We start from the raw sequence: 23,571 nt of genomic DNA, 5'->3' as shown, positions 1-23,571 counted from the left end.
CTTCTCATTGTATCATGTCAGAGGATGAGTGATATCAACATGATGTTTTACTGGTGATGCTCTCTTTGATCACGTGCTTAAGGTGGTGTCTGCTAGGTTTTTCCTCTCTGAAGTCACTAATTTTCTCTTTACACTGAGCGAGTCAGTAAATCCAGCCCACAGTCAAAGAGAAGGGAATTAAGCTTCACCTCCTTGGGGGAGGAATATAAACTAATTTGAGGATATATATATATATTTATATTTTTTAAATTAATTAATTATTTGGCTGCACTGGGTTGCCACACATGGGGTCTTTGATCTTCATTGCAGCATGCAGAATCTTTAGTTATGGCAGGTGGGATCTAGTTCCCTGACCAGGGGTTGAACCCAGGCCTCTTGCATTGGGAGAATGGAGTCTTAGCCACGGGACCACCAGGGAAGTCCCTGGACATATGTTGAAACCACCACAGTAATTAGTAAATATCTGGGGGGAGATGTTTCGAGGCTGTGCAACTCTTCTTTTTCTCCTTAAAGTTGTACTTACTAGTGTTAATACTCATCGATGAATTTCACCACTGCTTTTTAACTTCTAGTGTTACTGTCCAGACATCCAAAACCATCCTAACTTCTGACCTTCCGAATTGATCTTTCCATTTTAGGAAGTTTGTGGAATCCCTTCCTTTTCATCTGTGTTGTAAAACTCCATAAAAATGTGCTTTGTCCTGAGGGTGTTGCTGAATGGATTGAAGGACTGCATGAGACCACCTGTGAAACCCGCCTAGCAGAGCATCTAGTGCATGTGTGTTTTGAGTGCTCCGTCATTGCCATGTCTGACTCTTTGAGACCCCGTAGACTGTAGCCCACCAGGCCTCTCTGTCCACAGGATTTCTCAGGCAAGAGGACTGGAGTGGGTTACTATTTCCTCCTCCAGGGGATCTTCCCGAGCTAGGGATCAAACCCACACCTCTTGCATCTCCTGCATTGGCTGGCTAATTCTTTACCACTGAGCCACCTGGGAAGCCCATCTAGTCCACAGGATATTCTCAATAAACGTTAGATACTTTCTTTCTCCTTTTAACTCTTCAGCAGTGTAACTATGGAGACTCCATGGAATGAAGGTACTTGCTTTCGGTACTGAGGGAACATGAGACTTGTGCTAACTTACGTTTTTCATTCTCCCCTCTTTCTCTCAATGCAGGGCTTACCACCCAAAAGATGGCAGGCAGACGTGACCCACCTGAGCTGCCCAGAGCCTGCAGTGTTTGCTTTCTCACCGCTGGCCCCACGTCGGCGCTCCTTGCGAGAGATGTGGATACCAAGCTTCCAGCAATCCAAGAGAGAAGCCCGGGCACTCAGGTGGCTGGTTGATAGGAATCAAAACTTTTCAACTCAAGAGTTTTGGGCCCTAGTATTCAAGGACTAATATCCAAAAAGTATTAGTTTTACTCTCTAGGTTGCCTTACTGTTTGAATATAATAGCTGCTTTGTTGATGCTCCATTAGGATGAGAATAAATGGTTGCAGTACTCAAGTGAGCTCCGTCCGATGATAGATATGAATTACCCTTAGAGGTCGCTTCTCTATTTTTTATACTGAAAAGAAAAAGCAAGTATTGGGTTGGCCAAAAAGTTTGTTTAGGTTTTTCCATACCATCTTATGGAAAAACCTGAATGAGCTTAACATTTCTTACCAAATACTAGTCACCTTCAGACTGCATGTCTGGACACATGTCCTTGCTGTCCTGTGTGAAAATTCACCTGCTGCAGAGTGAATGTTTTCTTTGCTGCGAGGAGCGAGGTCCTGAAAAGAAGGCAGGGGTGTATAGCTGTGGGTTCCTCCACTCCCCTCGCTGTCTGCATCGATTGGTATTTGGCAAGCCCGGTGTCCTGACGCTGAGCGTGAACAGGAAATGCGTTAGAACTTGGCAGTGAGAGGAGCCAGCTGTTGATTTCCAGGGCCGTGAGTGTGTCGTGAAGGCTGCGTGAGGTTGATCCGCTGTCGCCTCAAGTCTACAGTACGTAGCGCGTCTCCATCTCCCCCATGCTCTCAGCATCCCTCACACCTTTCTTATCTCCGCTTTGCCCTGTATCCTCCCCAGTTCCTTTTGTGAAGTCATGCCTCCTCTTCGGATATTCTGAGTGATGAGTTCCCCGAGGTCCCATGTCCCACTGAGCAGAATAGTACCTCGAATCCTATGAGCTGGGCTGGATGGTCTGTGTGTTTGGATCGTGGTGAGAGCGCGTGCCTGCCAGAACTCCCGTGGTGTGGAAGCTGACTTGTCTTAGGGAGATGTACAACCTGGGGTGGGCAGCCCTTCATTTTGGGAGCATCCCCCGTCATTTCTGACCCTGTCACAGAGGACTTTCAGCTGTCTTGTCTGGAGCTTCTGCTGGAGCTTCATGAAAGATGGGGAGAAAACATGAGTTCCCATTCTCTTTTCTTGGGAGCCTGGGAAGTCTTCTAGATGACACTTGAGCCTGTTGCCACTTGCCGTGTGATGGCTTTGTAGCGGAAAGACGTAAGCTCCAGAGGACAGGAAGGGTCCTGGTACTCATGTGCCTGCCGTGGGACAAGGAGGAAGCTGAGGAAGGCACCCTTGACACTAGCTGCCCATTTATCACAGGCCGGTGTCTTTCAGTGCCTGCCAAGGGCATCTCCTCTTCGCAGGTCTGTCTCTGGCTATGCCAGAGAAATAAGGATGAAACCAGAACATTCTTTTAGAGGCAAGAAGCGTCACAGGGCTTCTCGCCTAGGACTGGGTTCTTTCCATCCCAGCTCTGCCATTAACTAAATATTTTGAACAAACCTCTTGACCTCCCTGGGCCTTCGTTTTTGTGCCTAAGAAGAACACATAATTCTTATGTCAGCATAGATCTTTAGTTCCTTCTGATTACAGAAATGAAAATTCTTGAGAAACTCAGAGGGAATATGGAATGATGAGCTGTGACTCTAGAGTAAGAAAAACCTGATTATAGTCCCCCCTCTTCGATGTACCATCTTTATTACCTTGGCCAAGTTATTTGGTCTTTTAAATCTTTGGTTTGCTCATGTGTTATGTTTGCTCTCTGTGCAGTTGTTGTGATAATTAAATAAGTTTGTGTTCATGGAACTTCCCTGGTGGTCCAGTGGTTCAGCTCCGCGCTTCCAATGCAAAGAGTGCAGGTTCAATCCCTAGTCCTACGTGCTATGAAGCCAAAAAGTAAAAATAAATAAATAGATACTGTAAAACAGACAAATAAATAAATACGTAAATAAGCTTGGGAGGTTATACAGCCAGCTCCGATAGGCCATTATGATACTTGGAACTTTACTATTACAAAATCCTTAATTTTAAAAAAACTGATTGAGTAGGTAATTAAAGATTTTAGAGACCATCAATGAAGGTAGCAAGTGACATTAATGGTTTTAAAGCAAGAGCATTATCCCAGGAGCCTCACATAAATCGCTTCTTATATATACAGAGTAAACTACAATAGAGCAAGTTTACTTAATGGTGTTCTTGATGAAGTAATAAAAATGACTAATTTTATAAAACCTTGACCTTTGAGTATACGTCTTTTTAATATTCTGTGTGACAAAATGGGGCGTATGTATAAAACGCGTTTGCTGTACACCAATGCACAGCAGGAATCTCAAAGAAAAGCACTTGTGTGATTGTTCGAGTTGTGAACTGAACTTTTCTGCAGAAAACCGTTTTTGCTTAAAAGAATGTCTGGCAAACTGTGGTTGTTCAGCGATGGATTTTTGTCAGTCATCTTCATGGGAATGTAGTGCGCCTATCACTTTAAGAGGCTTGATAGACTTTGTTGCCAATGATAAAACTTCAGCTTTCAAATGAAATAACTGCATTTGTATAATTTCTTTTTAGATTCCTCATATAAGAGATAGCATATGATATTTCTCTTTCTCTGTCTGATTTGCTTCACTCAGTTTGACATCTCTAGGTCCCTCCTCGGTGCTGCAAATGGCTTGATTTCTTTCTTTTTAATGGCTGAGAAATATTCCCTTGCATATATATACCACATTAAAACTTTAGAAAATGAATTTCTGTCACTTTGAATTTGACAGCTTCCTGATATTTGAGACTTTGTTTAGGAGGTTAACAGATGTTACTTCTGACATTGAATGGAAACAGAGATGATGATGTTTAAAGATGTTTTTAGTTTATTTCTTTGCTTTTATGATTCGAAGGAAAGAAGCAATAGTATTATATACTAGAGAGATAGGCATTTATTTTAAATAACTTTTTTTTGGTCGAAGGGTTCCATCAGTGAAAATGGAGTTTACAATGGATATTTTGAAAATGACAGATCACTTCAAAATTGGGGTGAGATAAAAGGTAATCAGAGGTTTCCATGTGGGAAATAAAGCCTTTGGTTTTTTTCAGTTGGGAAACCAGAAAAAAAAAGTTCAAAAAAACAAAAAATATTTTTAAAATATATTGAGGAAATTATCATTATTTGGGTCACTCAGAATGTCAGGCTGCCTGGAATTTATTACTTTACTCAATATTTTTTTTATTGTGCACTTAATATGTGCCAGACATTATTCTGGGCCAAGAGTCTACAGCAGTGAGTGAAAATGATAAAACCCTTGCTACAATTAGAGCTTACCTGCTAATTCTAGGAGTGGATAAAAATAGAAATGTCTTCAGAAAATACAAACCACTTCCAGGAAGTTTTTGTTTCTTTATTCTGTTAGAGTCCCATGAGATGGAGTTTACTTCCTGAATTTCTGCTACTCTATTTGAAACATGAGGTGTGATATAAACGGATTATATGGATAGGAGTGTATTAAATGTGCTATATTGACAAGATGGTTCAAAGTACTGAAGGTTAGATTTTGGAGTGAGTTGGGAAGTCTAGAAGCAAATCCTTTCTCTGTTCTTTTCATTTTTCACTCCATTGTTTTATTCCTGTTTCCTAGAAGAAGAGGCATTTGTCCTGCTGACGTTGTGTGATTTCCGGCAAGAATAAGAACTGACTTGGGAATGGCAGTTAACAGCATTAAGCTCACTGGGCAAGCAGTCCTGCGGTGTGGCTAAACTCCATCTGTTTACCTTCATGACAGGGGCTGGGGCAAGTCAATATTTACTTAGTTGCAGCGCCTGACAAAGTTTTGTCTTCCAGGCTGCATTCAGTCATCGTGTATATAACTCATACACCATCCATGAGAAGACTCATTTCACCACTGAAATAATAATATCTGCTAGTCTGAAAGAATGCAGGTCAGTTAGATGAACATCTTTAAGTAGTATAGTATAATCACAGATGTCTTCTACTTCCTGTTTTCATGGTTCAACCTCTCAGCTTCAGTATGTCTTTAGCCTGGAGGTGATGAAGTGGAAAGAAGAAAATGAAACACGTCTTCTCTGACACCTGCTCCCTGGTTTGTTTGTTTGTTTTTGCAGTAACTCTAGGGATGCCACTGAAAATATATTTTGGTCATCTTTTTTCTTTAATTGAGCTATAATTGGTTTACAATTTATGTTAATTTCTGCTATATAACCAAGTGATTCAGTTATACATATATATTCTTTTTCATATTCTTTTCCATTATGGTTTATTACAGGATACTAAATACAGTTCTCTGTGCTATACAGTAGGACCTTATTGTTTATCCATTCTATATATAATAGTTTGCATCTGCTTATCCCAAATGACAAATCCCCTCCATCCCCTTCTTCGTGGCAACCTCCAGTCTGTTCTCTATGTCTGTGAGCCTGTTTCTGTCTTGTGAATAAGTTCATCTGTGTCATATTTAAATTCCATGTAAAAGTCATATTGTAAAATACTTGTCTTTCTCTGACTTACTTCGCTTAATATGATAATCTCTAGGTCCATTCATGGTCCTGCAAATGGCAGTATTTCATTCTTTTTCATGGCTGAGTAATATTGTGTGTGTGTGTGTGTGTGTGTGTCTAATATCTTCCATCTTCTTTATCCATTCAGCTGTCAGTGGACATTTAGATTGTTTCCATGTCTTAGCTATTGTAAATACTGCTGCTTTGGACATAAGGCTACATGTATCTTTTCAAATTATGGTTTTTTTTTCTGACTATAGCTCCAGAAGTGGGATTGCAAGATCATATGGCAACTCTATTTTTAGTTTGAGGAACCCTCATGCTGTTTTCCATAGTAGTGGCTGCATCAATAATGTAGGAGAGTTCCCTTGAGAAAAAAACATTTTTAAGGAAGATGGAAGCTCATTTTAAAAGAAATGTGCTTTTCCTTCACCTAAGATGGTGAGGCAGGACATCGTAATATATACATAGCTTATTAGTTCTGTGTCACTAGTAAGTGACGGATCCAGACTTCAAACCCAAGACTGTTTGTTCACGTCCTTTTTGCCATACTCTGTTTTGTCCCATGGCGGGACAGAGAGGTTGCTGCCGTTCTTTTCAGTGCCTTTGAAAAAAGAAAATATCCCACTGATATGGAAAAATCTAGTTCTACCCTTACGGCCTTTAAAATAGGTATTCTTTACTAGTGGAGGAGAGCTTGTGTCATTCTAGTAAGTCGGTCTGTTTCTTCTTCAGAAATGCTCTTGTGGGACTGGAGTTATAAGTAATTTGGTTTGTATGTATTGGGAAGTGAAACACTTGGGAAATCTCGTTGTTGTTGTGTTGCTGTTCGGACACTAAATCGTGTCCGACTCTTTGCCACCCCATGGATGTAGCCCACCAGGCTCCTCTGACCATGGGATTCCTCAGGCAAGAATCCTGGAGTGGGCTGCCATTTCTTTCTCTAGGGGATCTTCCTGACCCAGGGATCAAACCCGCGTCTCGTGCATTGGCAGGTGGATTCTCTACCACTGAGTCATCTTGGAAGTCCACAGGAAAGCTCGTATGTTGGCCTTAAAACTTACTCCCATCTTTGGGAAGGCCTCAGTTTGCTGGTATCGTGCCTGATTTGTTAGAAGAGGCTCATGCAACTCTGTCGACATGAGTCCTTTCTCTTTCCTGTGAGAACTGACAGAGCAAAGCTCTCAAAAATGATGATGTATTTACACAAACATCAAAAACTCAGAACAAATAGTTTGGATCTTGTAAGTGACACCATTGTAAACCATGATCATGGGGAAGGAAAACCAGCTTTAAGGATGAAAGAAAAGAGCTTATGATGTCCTTTCCTGTGTCCTGTTTATTATGCCCAGCTCCACTCTCCCATACAAGTCGCCCATCTAAGAAACAAAGGTACCATTCATCAAGGCTGTGCTTTTTCTAATTTGAGGCTTATCCAAAATTTCCTTTAGTTTTGCAATTATAGCTGATAATGTGGCTTCCCCCAAATTCTGCCCCCATCTTTTGGAAAAGCAATACCTCCAACTAAATTTTATAAGAGGCTTTCACATTTTCAAAAAGTGAGAGGGAATGCAGATGACCAGGAACAGAGAGCATGGGTAATGAAGGAGAGGTGGTACATGCACTTTCAGAGGAGATGGCAAAAGAGCATCAAGCTGGTGAGACCAAATTGTACGGTGAAGCTGCCGCACATGGTCCTAGTTCCAAAGAAAAAGCCGTTCTACAGGTTTCTTTACAGAGGCCAGCATCTCCGTTTCGATTTCAGGAAATCCCCAAACAGGAAATGAGATGTTGCAGGCTTTGGGCTTTGGGGACAGACTCACGAGAGAGATAAATTTCAGCAGCCTAAAAACAGTTCTTCTTGGCTCCTGAGAACATGCAGCTGAGCCAAAGTGAACCCCACTTCCTCCTGCTGTCTGTAGCTTCCTCGAGTGCCTGGCATCTCAGCACCCATCACCCCAGAACCACTGTTCCCTACAGAGCCCACGTTCGTCCCCTCGACACGGGAATCTGCGCACCTTTCACAAGGCTGGAACAAACTGGAGGGTCGCTCGTGGGCATCTTTAGGAGAAAACAACCCCCAATCTCGTGTGGACTGGGAAGAGCCTGTTTTGGCAGGTGTGGGAGAGGGGCTGCCGTTGGACTCAGGGCTGAAGCAGTCTGACCTCAGCGCTGGCAGCCTCTGCAATGACCTTGGAAAAGACCTCGTGTTAACTTGATCAGAACCTCCAGACAAAACACGTGCGTTCAGCCAAACATTTGAATGTTTCCAACGTTTAGCTGTTCGCCATCACTTGAAGACAGTCTTCATGGTGCTAGACCTTTATTTGAACCTCAAAGAAAGCAGCTGCGAAAGGGTCCCTCTCTACTCCCATTCTCTCCTTTTCCAGCACCCCTGTAAACAAACTATGGGGGTATAGTTGGGCCACGCAGGTATATCAAGCTCTCATATGATTCACACATTACCTAGAATACAGTGGAGGTGGGTTTAGGTTAATTTGGAGATGACTGGAAAGTGGCCCTGAGCCTGGGACCTTGACCGTGTCGCCAGGACTTGCAGATCTTTCACGATGCTGTTCTATGCATTGGGGCTTCACTGCTTCCCAGTGAAACCGAGAACATGATCTTGGGTAGTGCTCCCCTCACGTCTTGGGTTTAATGTGTCACGGATTTCTGCAGGGCATTGCCCAGGGGGATGACTGATTAATATGAGATCGTCATTAATTGTTTGATGCCTATTATATGGGATGGGAGGGTGGTTTCAGGGTAAATATAATTTGAGAATAGCCAGAGATGAGTGACAGCATTGCTTGTTTTCTCATCTCCTGTGGACTTCAGATCTTCCAAGTGAGCCTGGCAATTATCTCAGGAAGAAAAGCGCGACATGTGGTTTTTCCCAGTGGGGGCTTTCATTGTCCATTGGGGTCCCTGTGTTTACTGCAGCTCAAGGAAACCATGACAACCATATTTGTCTCCATTTCCTCTCCCCTCGATGCTTCTGGTTCCATCTGTTCAGTACTCACCAAGGAAGTCAACATTTGGTCTCTTTTTCTCATTATAAATAAAAGTATGCTTACGTGAGTTTGTTTTGCAAGAAATATAGAAGAAAATAAAAATGGAAAAGTGGCGTGTGGCTTGATAAATTGTTCGATACCTTCTCTATACCTCCTTTTTCTTAATTTTCACTGACTTGTGACATGTTCATTTGAATTGTCAGAAGGTGCCTTTGCGGTGTGCAGAGATACCAAAATAGCCTGCTTTGTAGGTATATGTCTTGTTGATGAAAAAAAAAATGCCTCCTCTGTTTTCAGTCATGGTGGTGCACCTCTGAATCTAAGCATATTCCTTTCACTCCCAAAATCGCAGAGGGTGGCAGGTGGTTTTGACTTCTAAAGCTTTCTACAAGCTCTTAGGGTCATGTGGCTCTTTGATGAGCCCTGCACAAGAAGACAGTAACTAAGAGGAAGACATATATGGCTTCACTCCAGTAGGACATCAGCGGGTTCCTTTTTTTGTGGTATAGGATGGCCTTTTATAGTTGAGTCCCACTGATGGAATAGCTCAGGACAGAGCCGTTCTAGGTCAGGGGTCCTGGCTTGTATCTAGCGTTACCTTCACTATTAACTACCTTTGTGACCCTGCACAAAGCATTTTACTTCATACGAACCCCAGTTCCTTCATAGATAAAATGAAGCAAAGCTAGATGACATACAGACCCCCAAAGAGCTTCAGAATGGCACGATTGTTTCATGGCTGAGCACTAAACGCTGTTTGATGACTTTGTGAGTTTTCCTCTCCTACTCCTTCAATGCAGTTTTGCCTACATGCTGCGGTTCCGGGCCCCTTGATCTTAATGAAATGGAAATCAAGATCTTTCCTCATAAACCTGTCTGTCAAATCACCAAAACTATACATCTGAGCATCCTCTCCCTTCTTCCTTGCCCCCTCTCTCCGTGGTAACCCATCCCACTTCGTGATCTGTTGCTTTGTCATATTCACATCAGTCCCTTCCTTCTGCCACTGTTTTGTGTAGCACCCCACCAACCACAGTCTACTCCCCCCAAATTCAGGCGCTCCACGGATCTCTTCCAAGGTCACGCCCCACATCCTTCCACCTGGAAAGCTCAAATGACACTTGCATAACCTTTTCCCAATTTATTTAGATGGTGTCAACTTTGTAGTCTGCTCACTTTGGGGCCTTTCTCTCAAGAAAAACTTTTTTTCTTGTAAATCAAACACTCTGTAGCTTAATATCCTTTCATAGCCCCTCATTCCCTTTGAGATACAGACTCTTCTGATACAGCCCTTATTGACTTTCCAAGCTCACCTCTTAGGTCTCACCTGTTAATATGCCGTGTGCTCTGTTGTACCAAACTAACTATATGTTGTCTAAACGCTCCATGCTTTCTTCACCTCTGCGTCTTTGTATACACTGTTTTGTTCCCTGTGCTCCAATATCAATTTGATGAATCCCTACTTGTGCTTCAAGACTCAGCTCAAATGACTTCCTCATGAAGCCTTCCCTGATACCCTCAAAGATTATTATTATTGTCTCTTCTTTCATTACACATTGTACATTTCTTCTTTGTAATCACCAAGATTACCCTCCAATATAGAAAAGGAGGGGACAGTACAACCCATTCCCCAGATGGACTTAACAGTTGACAGGTTAAGCTCTGGTGTACATACTGCATATATGCCCACCCCCATACCTGCAGGGGATGAGGAAGAACACACTGAAAGTCTTTGACCTTTGGGTCTACCTTCTAGCTCATTTAAGAGTTTCAGTGAGGAGGTGAGCTATGGGAGTCTCTTCTGCCACATTTCATTAGCATCTTCCTCTCTGGTTTCTCTCAACTGGTCTGAGACTTAGCATCTTTACTTTTTGTTCCACACGCAGGGTCCTGCATCTTCTCTGCAGGTGAGTGTCCTTGCACTGCCAAGCCATCGGCTGGATGGCATCCCAGCTCGAGAAAAAGAGGCTTCCCTGATATTCCGGACTATGTAGCATCTGCAACCCCATAGGCATGTTCTGTAGATTGTCCTGCTAAAATACCATCTGCCTCCTGTTTCCTTCTCTCATCCTACTCTGATGGGCACCTGACATCAGAAGGCGAAAAGTCAGATGGGAAACACCTATCCTACAATGTCTATAAACAGACTTCCTATATGATCATTTTAGTGATCTGTTTACATGTTTGTCTCCTGCAGACTTAAGTATCTCTGAGATCAAATAGTGTTTTTCTTCTTGTATATATCCCTAATGCCTAAGAAAACTCAATGAATGAATCTCACTTATGAATTTGAATACTGTTTATACACACATATTGTCAGTTAATGATTTATAAGTAGCATGTTCTTCCTTCATTTAAAACTTGCTCATGAGTGAGTTAGATTATGAGCATCTACAAATATGTTTGAATTTAAAACATTTTCCATTTAAAATTAGCAATAAATGTTGGCAATATTTTCATGTGCTGATACTTCTAGTTCAAGGCATTAGCCTTTAAAATAGAAATTAAAGCCAAGCCAAGATAATTAATTTGAATAATTAATCTGCCAAGTCTTATTGCTGGTGGTGAGCATATATATATAAATATATATAAAAACATACAGAAGTAGGCAATATTTGGAGAATCAAGGGAACATGAAAAGAAAAGACCAATCACAGAAAATGCAACCAAATAGTTTACACTGTTTTCTTTAGCACATTTGAAAAAGGAAGCTGGGTGTCAGTTCAGAGTGCTGGTTGCAGAGATTAACCTTGTTCTCGAGGTGGAAAAGCCTAGATGGGTCCTCTTGTTTCTGTACAGATGGTGACAGGTCCAGGGGAGGGGACACCTGAAAATCATCTGTCTTTTGGTAAATGTTTATTGAAGAATCACTTGTATTGCTAGGTGTCAGAAAGTTGGGTTAAGTATTCAAGAAGTCCTTTGAAGACATACGTGCCTCTTAAATGCAGATAGTGTACTGTAATTTTAGATTTTATGGAGAGATTGCACTCCTTTATCAGGGGTTAAAATGTCTTGGCAGAAATATAAATCAGTAGAACAAAATAGAAAGCCCAGCAATAAAACCACATGCCTATGGACACCTTATCTTTGACAAAGGAGGCCAAAATGTACAATGGAGAAAAGACAATCTCTTTAACAAGTGGTGCTGGGAAAACTGGTCAACCACCTGTGAAAAAATGAAACTAGAACACTTTGTAACACCATACACAAAAATAAACTCAAAATGGATTAAAGATCTAAATGTAAGACCAGAAACTATAAAACTCCTAGAGGAAAACATAGGTAGAACACTCTCTGACATAAATCTTTGACAGCAAGATCCTCTGACCCACCTCCCAGAGTAATGGAAATGAAAGCAAAAATAAACAAATGGAACCTAATTAAACTTAAAAGCTTTTGCACAATGAAGGAAATTATAAGCAAGGTGAAAAGACAGCCTTCAGATTGGGAGAAAATAATAGCAAATGGAGCAACTGACAAAAAATTAATCTCAAAAATATACAAGCAGTTCATGCAGCTCAATACCAGAAAAATAAAGGACCCAATCAAAAAATGGGCCAAAGAACTGAACAGACATTTCTCCAAAGAAGACATACAGATGGCTAACAAACACATGAAAAGATGCTCAGCATCACTCATTATCAGAGAATTGTAAATCGAAACCACAATGAGGTACCATCTCATGCCAGTCAGAATGGCTGCTATCGAAAAGTCTAACAAGCAATAAATGCTGGAGAGGGTGTGGAGAAAAGGGAACCCTCTTACACTGTTGGTGGGAATGCAAACTAGTACAGCCACTATGGAGAACAGTGTGGAGATTTCTTAAAAAACTGGAAATAGAACTGCCATATGACCCAGCAATCCCACTTCTGGGCATGCACACCAAGGAAACCAGATCTGAAAGAGACACGTGCACCCCAGTGTTCATCGCAGCACTGTTCATAATAGCCAGGACATGGAAATAACCTAGATGCCCATCAGCTGACGAATGGATAAGGAAGCTGTGGTACATATACACCATGGAATATTACTCAGCCATTAAAAAGAATTCATTTGAATCAGTTCTAATGAGATGGATGAAACTGGAGCCCCTTATACAGAGTGAAGTAAGCCAGAAAGATAAAGACCAATACAGTATACTAACACATATATATGGAATTTAGAAAGATGGTAACGAAAAAAAAAAAAAAAAAAAGATGGTAACGATAACCCTGTATGCAAAACAGAAAAAGAGACACAGATGTACAGAACAGACTTATAGACTCTGTGGGAGAAGATGAGGGTGGGATGTTCTGAGAGAACAGCATTGAAACAAGTATACTATCAAGTGTGAAACAGATCACCAGTCCAGGTTGGATGCACGAGACAAGTTCTCGGGACTGGTGCACTGGGAAGACCCAGAGGGATCGGATGGGGAGGGAGGTGGGAGGGGGGATCAGGATGGGGAACACTTGCAAATCCATGGCTGATTCATGTCAATGTATGGCAAAAACCACTACAATATTGTAATTAGCCTCCAATGAATAAAAATAAATGGAAAAAAAATAAAAAAAGAGAAACACCAATATAGTATATTAACGCATATATATGGAATTTATAAAGATGGTAATGATGACCCTGTATGCAAGACAGCAAAAGAGAAACAGATATAAAGAACAGACTTTTGGACTCTGTGGGAGAAGGCGAGGGTGGGATGATTTGAGAGAATGCATTGAAACATGTCTATTACCTTATGTGAAACAGATGACCAGTGCAAGTTCAACGCATGAAGCAGGGCACTCAAATCTGGTGCTCTGGGACAACCCAGAGGGATGGGGTGGGGAGGGGGGTGGGAGGGAGGTTCAGGACGGGCGGACACATGTAAATCCGTGGCTGATTCATGTCAATGTATGGCAAAAACCACCACAGTATTGTAAAGTAATTAGCCTCCAATTAAAATAAGTTAGTTAATTTAAAAAAATGTCTTGGAATTTTTCTCTAACCAACCTTCCTCATGATGACCTTTGCTTGCTTTGAGTGACTAGCATTCATATGGGCTGTCTATTCTCTGCTTCTATATAATATTTGTCTGTATGTTTCCTTATTGATGTGCTTGGTCACCCAGTCATGACCGACTCTTTGCAACCCCATGGACTGTAGCCCACCAGGCTTCTCTGTCCGTGGGGATTTTCCAGGCAAGAATACTGGAGTGGGCTGCCATGCCCTTCTCTAGGGGATCTTCCCAACCCAGGGATTGAACCCAGGTCTCCCCCATTGCAGGCAGAATCTTTATCATCTGAGCCACCAGGGAAGCCCATGCATGTTCCCACAGTAGCTCATCTACTAGATTATTTTACCCTAGGGGTTCATGTCTTTGCATTCTCTATAGCTCAGTATAAATCTATGTTCCAAACATTTTTCCTATGGCTGTCATGTGATTCAATTCCCAGAACAACTTTGTAAAGTGAACATAATATTACTCTGATTTTTGCAGATGGAAAGACAGATGCAGAGTGCTGAGTAACTTCTCCAAAGGTACACAGCAAGTTAAGTGGCTGAGTCCAGATATGTTAATAGATCCGAGTTCATGATCATTCTGCAGTATACTTTTTAAAGAAAAAGAATTATTCCAGAGGATGTACTTAGAGATCCTTTAGCTGACAAAATGGACAGGCATCATTTTTGGGGGTCATGGGATTGTTGTATTCATGTTGTCTAAATATTATGTCTATTTCATGTTGGTCATGCATGGAGTATATAATCCAAGGCTCTGCTTTTAATTGGTGATTAAGAGAAATAGGTTTGTTGGAACCAAATTCTCAGATGACAGAAGATGATGGACATCTGTTGATCTAGAAGTTTATTCAAAACAATAAGGTAAGTATTCTAGAGAGGAAATTTAGCTCACTAGTAGGCATTCTGAGTGCTTCTCAGAGTTTTTATCTTTTTCTTTCCCTCTCAGTGAGTAAGGGGTAATCATTTTTAAATGAATTAAATACCAAGTTCTGTAATTGCCTGATTACTATCATCTTTCTTCTTTTCACTCCCCACTGCTCCCTGACATGAGGCTGACACTTCCTTCAGGCACTCAAAATTTCATCCCTTGAAAATGGAGTATAAAACGTATTAAAATATACCACACGTGGTGATTAATTGTCAGAAGAAAATTACCCAGACCCTTGATCTCAGACTTATTTTTTTTCAAATGCTATAAATCCAATTTATCTCACACTCAAGCTTCTTTGAATTTTAGTGTCTCAATCACCCTATGGTAAGATTGCTCTCTTCTTCAGGGTAACTTAATATAAAGATGAAATTACCCAGTATATTGCACCCCTTTCGATAAAATAGGTTAATGTCAGAAGAGTTTTCTTTCCTGAACCAACTGCAAATATATTTTTAATACAAACTTTATTAGTCCCTCAGAAATCTGTTGGTGCAATAGAATACTCATGAAAAAGATACTCTTTTTGGCTAAATTATGAGCACCAATTGCCTTAGACAGGTTCACATTAAATATTTATTTTGAATCCTCTTAGTTTTCAGCTCTGTTTATTTCTGGGGACCACATAGCATATCAAGGATATAAAAATATCATAAAAACAGGCCATAAATGAAATTACCTTTGGCTACAAGCTAACTTATCTATATAAGAAAGTAAATTGTACTGATCACTGTTACTGAGCAAGGGGTCTGCAGATTGTCTCCAGGATAATTTGGTAACTGCTTCTTGGGTTGTTTTCTGTCCCTTTGATGTGTGTCTGTAGTCTCTGAAACATCTTTGATTTTAGTTGGAACATCCACTCTTGTGACTCTGAAGCAGAAGAGCTCATTTGCTTTTCTGCATCACCACCTTCATCTGTGTTTTTGTTTTGCCTCTGCGAGTGAAGGGGAAAGATCAGGGCATTCGTCTCTCCCTCTATTAGAAGGATGCATTTCGGTTTTCATCTGATTAGCTGCTGTAATGTGAAGCTTTCAGTGCCTGCCGATAAGATGGGAGACTGGCAGTGATAAGGGCCCTGGGACGCTCTCAGAAGGAACACTGAGAACCATTATCATGAGTTTCACTCAAAAGATCAAGTGTCAGGCTTGCTTACCCCATCCTCAAATCCTTGCTTATTCATTAACTGTCACCGTGTGGCTGCTCAGGGAAGTTATAGTGAGGCTTCAGACAGAGTTTCTGTAAGTCTCAAGGCACATGGAACCAAAGTAGCCAGTAATGAGTTCAAATGTCTTAGCCCAGCGTGTTCTCAGGGCCAAAGGGTTTCAAGCAGCTGTCTTCTTTCCCTTTTAAAAACATGAAAGTGTCAAAAATGGAAAATCTTAATTTGACTCTTTTTATTCCTGGAGTTTAGCCTCCCCTGGTGGCTCAGTGGTAAAGAATCCACCTGCCAATGCCAGAAATGTGGGTCCAATCCCTGGGTCATGAAGATCCCCTGAAGAAAGCAATGGCAACCCACTCCAGTAGTCTTGCTGGGAAATCCCATGGACAGAGGAGCCTGGTGGGCTACAGTCCATGGGGTTGCAAAAGAGTCAGACCCAACTTATTGACTAAACCACCACCACCATTCATGGAGTTTAGTGATCTCTGGCTTTTTTTTTTTAAAGAGCATTTATTTATCCTAAAGTTCTATTTTATTGCTTTATTTAATTTAATTTTTATTATTTATTTTTGGCTGCACTAGGTCCTTGTTGCTGCATGCAGGCTTCTCATTCTGGTGCTTTTCTTGTTGCAGAACACGGGCTGTAGGGCGTGTGAGCTTCAGTACTTGCACCACATGTGGTTAGTTGCCTCATGGCATGTGGGATCTTCCTGGACCAGGGATTGAACCGGTGTCCCCTGAATTGGCAGGCTTATTCTCAATCCCTGAACTACCAGGGAAGTCCTTAGTGATCTCTTTGATATTAGCAGGGCAAAAGAACTAACAAGGAACATGGAACCTGTTATTTCTGGAAACCTGAGAAGACTCCTGTAAATTCACAACACGCTGGGTAGGGGTCTGATTTGTGTAGGCAAAGGACTCGAAGGTACCAGCGTCACATTTTTACATCTCTCTACTCTACCACTTCCTGAAATATGAGTGAAGAACACCTGTACTTCTTAAAATAAGGCCAGGGAGTGTCTGAAAACTTTAGCCTGACTAGCAAGATGATGAATATGAAAGAGATTCTGTTCCACATTTTTGGAGTTGGGTATTTTCTTTTCTAGAATGCTCTCCTCTTTTCCCTAGGACAATTCCAGCATCAAGAAAGCTGTTTGTGAGAAATAAGCACACAGGTAAAATCCCTTCCTCACAAAGAGAAAACTCATGAACTTGAAATACCTGGTCAGTTACTACTGAGAGCAAGGCTGGACTTTGTAAAATGGAGAGGTCAGATAATAAACTTGGGGTCTGGCTGTCTCTTACTTCTTCTATCAGTAAAATAAAAGAGTTATGCACTTGGTAATTGTTAATACCTCTTTTGGTTTTAGTATGCTATGATTGGTGAGGCAGCATATTTCCATTTAGATAGGGCAAATATTAAACTTGCATGTTGCTATTCTTGCTGGTTATATTCATGGCAGACTCCAGTAATTAACTGTGAGAACTTTTCCTGCCAACCTTGGAATTCTAAGGCCTCAGAAACCCGTTATCACAGAATTTCAGACATCTACTATCCATCAGATGAAGACAAAACTTACATGCCTTTCCAGACATTGTGAGCAGAGATGTAGTGACAAGGCAGACGACTGGACAGAAATCTGGTCCTGTGTCCGCTTATATACTTCCGTGTAATCCACAAGAGGGCAATTAAATATTTTAAAGTAAAATTTGATGTAGGTTTCTGTGTGAAAATGAGTTTTCATTTTTCTGGGATAAGTGCCCAGAAATGCAACTGTTGGATCATACAGTAGTTGCATATTTAGTTTTTAAAGAAAATTAGCAAACTCTTTCAGAGTGACTGTAACATTCCCATAACTTATGTAACTTATGAATGATCCAGTTTTTCTGCATCTCCAGCAGCATTTCATATTCTTGATTTTTTAAGTTTTCACTATCCTGATAGGTGTATAGTGAGGTCTCATGGTGGTCTTAATTTGCATTTCCCAATAGCTAATAATGTTGAACATCTTTCCACGGGCTTTCTTGCTGTCTCTATATTTTTTTGCTGTGAAATGTCTCTTCATGTCTTTAGCCCATATTCTAATTGGATTGCTTCTTTTTTATTGTTGAGTTTTGAGAGTTTTAAAATATATTCTCGATGCTAGTCCCTTTGTTGTATAAGGAGTTTGTGAATAGTTTTCTCCCACTCTGTAGCTTGTCTTTTCATCCTTTTTTAACAGGGTTTTTGCAAAGCAAAATTTGTTTTGCATTTATCATTTTATGCCTTTGTTTTTTAATTAAGTAATTAGTTCCATTTTTGGCTGTGCTGGGTCTTCATTGCTGCGTGTGGACTTTCTCTGGTTGCAGCAAACGGAGCTTCTCAGTACAGCGGCTTCCCTTGTGAAGCGCGGGCTCTGTGCGCACCGGCTTCAGGACTTGTGGTTCAGTTGCTCCGCAGGATGTGGGATCTCCCCAGATCAGGGATCCAACCCGTGTCCTCCGCATTGGCAGGTGGATCCTTTGTCACTGAGCCACCAGGGAAGCCCTATCAGTTCAGTTCAGTTCAGTGGCTCAGTCGTGTCCGACTCTTTGCGACCCCATGAATTGCAGCATGCCAGGCCTCCCTGTCCATCACCCACTCCCGGAGTTTACCCAAACTCGTGTCCATCGAGTGGGTGATGCCATCCAGCCATCTCATCCTCTGTCGTCCCCTTCTCCTCCTGCCCCCAATCCCTCCCAGCATCAGGGTCTTTTCCAATGAGTCAGCTCTTCGCATGAGGTGGCCAAAGTACTGGAGTTTCAGCTTCAGCATCAGTCCTTCCAATGAACACCCAGGACTGATCTCCTTTAGGATGGACTGGTTGGATCTCCTTGCAGTCCAAGGGACTCTCAAGAGTCTTCTCCAACCCCACAGTTCAAAAGCATCAATTTTTCGTCACTCAGCTTTCTTCACAGTCCAACTCTCACATCCATACATGACCACTGGAAAAACCATAGTCTTGACTAGATGGACCTTTGTTGGCAAAGTAATGTTTCTGCTTTTTAATATGCTATCTAGGTTGGTCATAACTTTCCTTCCAAGGAGTAAGCATCTTTTAATTTCATGGCTGCAATTACCATCTGCAGTGATTTTGGAGCCCAAAAAAATAAAGTCTGACACTGTTTCCACTGTTTTCCCATCTATTTCCCATGAAGTGATGGGACCAGAAGCCCTATATGTGCACTTTAATCAAGTTGAGGAAGTTTACCTTATTTCCTATTTTAAAAAAATTAAATTCAAAAACAATTTAAAAAATTGTTCATGGGTTTTGAAGTTTATCAAATGCTTTTTCTGCATTGATCACTATGATCATGTCATTTCTTTTTCATCCTGATAATATGATGAATTATATTGATTTTTTTCAAGTATTGAATTATTCTTGCATCCCTGGGTCATAGTCTGCTTGGTCATAACATATAATTTTAAAATATATTTATGAATTTTATATGCTAGTATTTCATTAAAAGAAATTCTGTGTTTACATTCATGAGGGATATTGGAGACAGTTTTCTTTTTTCTTTATTCTTTTGTGCTTCGTCTGGTTTGGTATCAGAGTAACACTTGTTTCATAAAATGAATCAGAGAGTATTTCCTTCTCTTCTATTTTCTGGATGAGATTATGCACCAGAGTCTGGGCTCTCCAGCCTCGTTTCCCTTTTGGCAACCTTGTCACTGCCGCAGGCCCCTGCCTTGCCCCCTCCAGGCCTCTGCTGTGCCCGCTGTTAGGCAGAGCGACTTGTCTGAGTTCTTTCCTCACGTTAGGAATAATTCTATGTTCTACTGTGAGTCTACATTTAAAGATGGTGATTGCAGCCATGAAATTAAAAGATGCTTACTCCTTGGAAGGAAAGTTATGACCAACCTAGACAGCATATTAAAAAGCAGAGACATTACTTTACCAACAAAGGTCTGTGTAGTCAAGGCTATCGTTTTTCCAGTGGTCATGTATGGATGTTAGAGCTGGACTGTAAAGAAGGCTGAGTGCTGAAGAATTGATGCTTTTGAACTGTGGTGTTGGAGAAGACTCTTGAGAGTCCCTTGGACTGCAAGGAGATCCAACCAGTCCATCCTAAAGGAAATCAGTCCTGGGTGTTCATTGGAAGGACTGATGCTGAAGCTGAAACTCCAATACTTTGGCCACCTGATGAGAAGAGCTGACTCATTGGAAAAGCCCCTGATGCTGGGAAAGATTGAGGGCAGGAGGGGAAGGGGACGACAGAGGATGAGATGGTTGGATGGCATCACTGACTCGATGGACATGGGTTTGGGTGGACTCCGGGAGTTGATGATGGACAGGGAGGCCTGGCGTGCTGCAGTTCATGGGGTCTCAAAGAGTCGGACACAACTGAGTGACTGAACTGAACTGAACTGTGATTTCCATGACATCATCTGCTATTTTTTTGCCTGGCACAAAAAATCTTAGGTCTCAAGTCCTAGAGTATTCTCCACACTCCGTGCATCCTTTTCTATGTTATCCTCAAACCTCGCATCCCAAGGACCCCATGCTGTGCTAGAGCTGGCTCTTACTGGCTTGTGAGAACCAGTGCTCAAACTTTTAGGAACTTGGTGAGCTGGTTTTTAGAAATAGTCACTATTTAAATAATCTTACAATTAAATTATTTAAAAACAAAGGTTCAGAACGCTCAAAATTTTTTTTATCACTTTCCTGATTATTTCTTTGCAGTGTTCTGTTACCTATAGTCTTGAGGTTATTTCCACCTATTTTATCTGCATGGTAGAAATATCGTAGAAAGGTGGACTAAGGCACATCTTCCCAACTTCACAGTTAATGATGTCACCTGAGTAACTTGAAACTGGTCACAGTGGGAGATTTTCTATCGTGGAAGCTGAAGAATTTCACAAATTCAAGGCTGGATGTATTGCTTTGTTGATCAACTGGATTCAAGAAAATGATGGCAGAATGTTACCAGTGCACATTAAACTTAAAATTGTGTTATGTCTTAACCTGTTACATTATAAGTAATCCCCACATTGAAGAAATAGTCTTCCAGAATTCAAAACTACCATCCAGTTCCACGAAAAGGTTACTGTCATGTCACTGGCAAATGAGAGGTGTCCTAACATATGTTTTTGTTGCCTCGGTAATTTATTCATTAATATGAACAAAAATACCCACCAATGTTTATGTCAGGACTACATTCATCCCATCAATGACATGAATTGAGTTTTGCTAAACTACCCAGCAAATCATTTTTCCAGAGGCTATTTTTGTGAAAACATTGTCGAATTGCAGTTACAGATTAGCAACCGATATGGGTTTGGCAAAATACGTGAAAGAATTCTGTGAGAATAAATTTCTATACAGAGTTGACAACATAACCTGCTATTGGTAAGTCATGGGCTGCATGTCCTTTGTATGAGTGAAATTTATTATATATGTGTGTATTCACTCACTTATTTTTTCCTGGAGCTTTTATCAGTATAATACAGTGAAGACCTTAACCCTTATAAAGGTATTACTTTTTTTCTTATCAAGCAAGGTATTTCTGACATTTTATTTTAAAGGATGCTTTTGTCACCAGAAATTGCACTTCAAGCAAGGTTATGTGTGAAAAAAAATTTGCTTACTTGACTCAACTAGTCTCAAAGCCTTACAATGTAATCCATCAGTCTACCAGCAGGTGTCACTGTGGTGCAGGGTCACTGTCAGAAGGACTCCATTTTTGGGCTTCTTGAGTATTGTTGGAGTTGAATTGCTTCCAGTTAAGTTACACACCAAACATCTCCTAAAGTCTCTTTAGAGAAACATATCTCACACCCAGGTTCTCTGAAAAAAGGCAGGACAGTAACAGAGGCATAATCCTCTGGCTCTGTTTGCTTGCTTGTTTTGCATTTTTAACCCTGCTATTACCTGTATGTTCCGAAAGCCCCAAAACCTTCCTTTTAGCTCTATTCAGAGTATGATTCATTGACCAGCATCTCAGGTGTTACCTGGAAGCATGTTTGAAATATAGCATCTCACACTCTGCCCTAGACCTAGTGAACAAGAATCTGCATTTTACTAATGTCACCAGGGATTTTTATGCATATTCAAGTGAGTGTAAGAAGCACTAATGTAAGTGACTCATACATTGACAGTTATTGTGAGGCTAAGAACAAGGGGAGAAAATAACTTTCAGCCTCATTAGTCAAGAGAATAAAGTTAGTGGGAAGGAGAGCACCATTTCCCATCTGATATTTTCCTTCTTGCAAGTTAGGTTGCCTATACTTTTTCTTTCTTTTAAAAAAATTTTTGGACAGATAGACTTTTCTGGATTTCCTGGCCTGGAAACCTGGCCTCAGCCAACTTCTCCAGTGTTATGTCTTGCCAGCTCCATTCTGCACTCTGTATTTCAGCCACACTAAATTACCTGTCACTGTGACCTTCTTAAAACTCTGATCTAATCTATTTCTCCACTGCTTGCAGTGGCTTCCTCTTGCTCTTCGGATAGAGATCAAAATTTCTGCTGTGTTTTATAAGAGCTCCCAAGATCCAACCCTCTCTGGCTGTGTGTTCTTCCTCAGAATCTCCATCCTCCGTAGACTCAGTGCTTTGGCCTCAAATGCTCGCTCTGACTCTCTCTCCCGAGCCTTAGTCCCTTCTGTTTCCTCTCCCTGGAATGCTCTACCTGCTACCCCAACTCGTCTATTTCCCAGCTGATACTTTCTTAAAATAACTTGGGAAGCCTTTTCTCCTAAATCCCTTAGATGCACAAAAGTGCTCCATTTGATGACCCTCTAATACTTGCATTTTTACTTCATGGTGCTAATCATGTTTGTGATGCCTGTTTCATAGGTGTGTATTTTCTCAGGTAGACCATTTGTCTGTAAGGGAAGCGGGTATGTCGGTTCTGTTCTTCTGAAGACTCTGCCGTGGCCGTCAACACCCTGCGTGGTCTGGGCCTTGACCTTTCCGCTTTCGTCACCTCCTGTCACTTGCCTCCCCGCTTCCCTTGTTCTCGCTGCTGTCCCCCTGTACCTCTCACCGCAGGTCTCGGGCCTCACTGATCTTCCATGTGGCCATTCCTCGTTTTCTTCAGACCTTTAAGTCTTTTCGCCGAACTATAGCAGAATATCTGGAGGCAGACCGACGTCGTGGGAGGTTTGGTGATGTGTCTTGGCTTAGGTCTTGCACCACATTTGCCTTTTTGTTGGATTGCTTGTTGTCCACTGATCAACAGGAAATAGTTGATCCGTATTGTACGCACTTTACAAAGATGTGACTCTGAGCAAAGTTTCCTTTCTCCGTGAACATCTGGTTCCCGAAGTTCCCTGCTCCACAAGCTCAGATGAAGAGAGTGGAGATGAGGTTGCCTTTGTCTTTGGGGAGTAATGCGCTGGGGCAAAGGAGACTTGGACGATGAGGGGACTGAATCATAGTCAGGATTGTTTATTATTATTTGGTTTATCTGTTAAAGTCTGAGAAATGTCTAAGACTTTTTCCTTCCTCATTTCTCATGAGTTTACAAAAATAATATTATTGATGCAAGGGAGAGGCTAAAATGAAGCCAAGCCATCCAAGTTGGGTTTTTTTCTTAGCACTTAAAAACAAAGCTGTTGTTTTGAGAACAAATGTGTGTCTCCATTCTTTCCTTCATTCAGCTCCCTGCTTAGAGAGCATCCACTCTGTGCCATGTCTTGCGTTTTCTTATACCGATTAAAATTGGAGAAG

The 23,571-nt window shown here is 41.3% G+C and overlaps 1 protein-coding gene across 1 annotated transcript in view; it reads left to right on the top strand.

The window, feature by feature from the left end:
* FUT10 (fucosyltransferase 10) overlaps positions 1 to 3,518 on the top strand; it is a 74,296-nt gene extending 70,778 nt beyond the window's left edge. The window contains exon 5 of the mRNA XM_043893586.1: positions 1,178 to 3,518. Within this exon, the coding sequence (XP_043749521.1) occupies positions 1,178 to 1,402 (225 nt within the window). The 3' untranslated portion in view covers positions 1,403 to 3,518. The remainder of the gene's footprint in view (positions 1 to 1,177) is intronic.
* Positions 3,519 to 23,571: the final 20,053 nt, after the last annotated feature.

The sequence above is a fragment of the Cervus elaphus genome, chromosome 32 (assembly GCF_910594005.1).
Source record: "Cervus elaphus chromosome 32, mCerEla1.1, whole genome shotgun sequence".
Lineage (NCBI taxonomy): Eukaryota > Metazoa > Chordata > Mammalia > Artiodactyla > Cervidae > Cervus > Cervus elaphus.
This window is presented reverse-complemented; position numbering and strand designations above follow the sequence as displayed.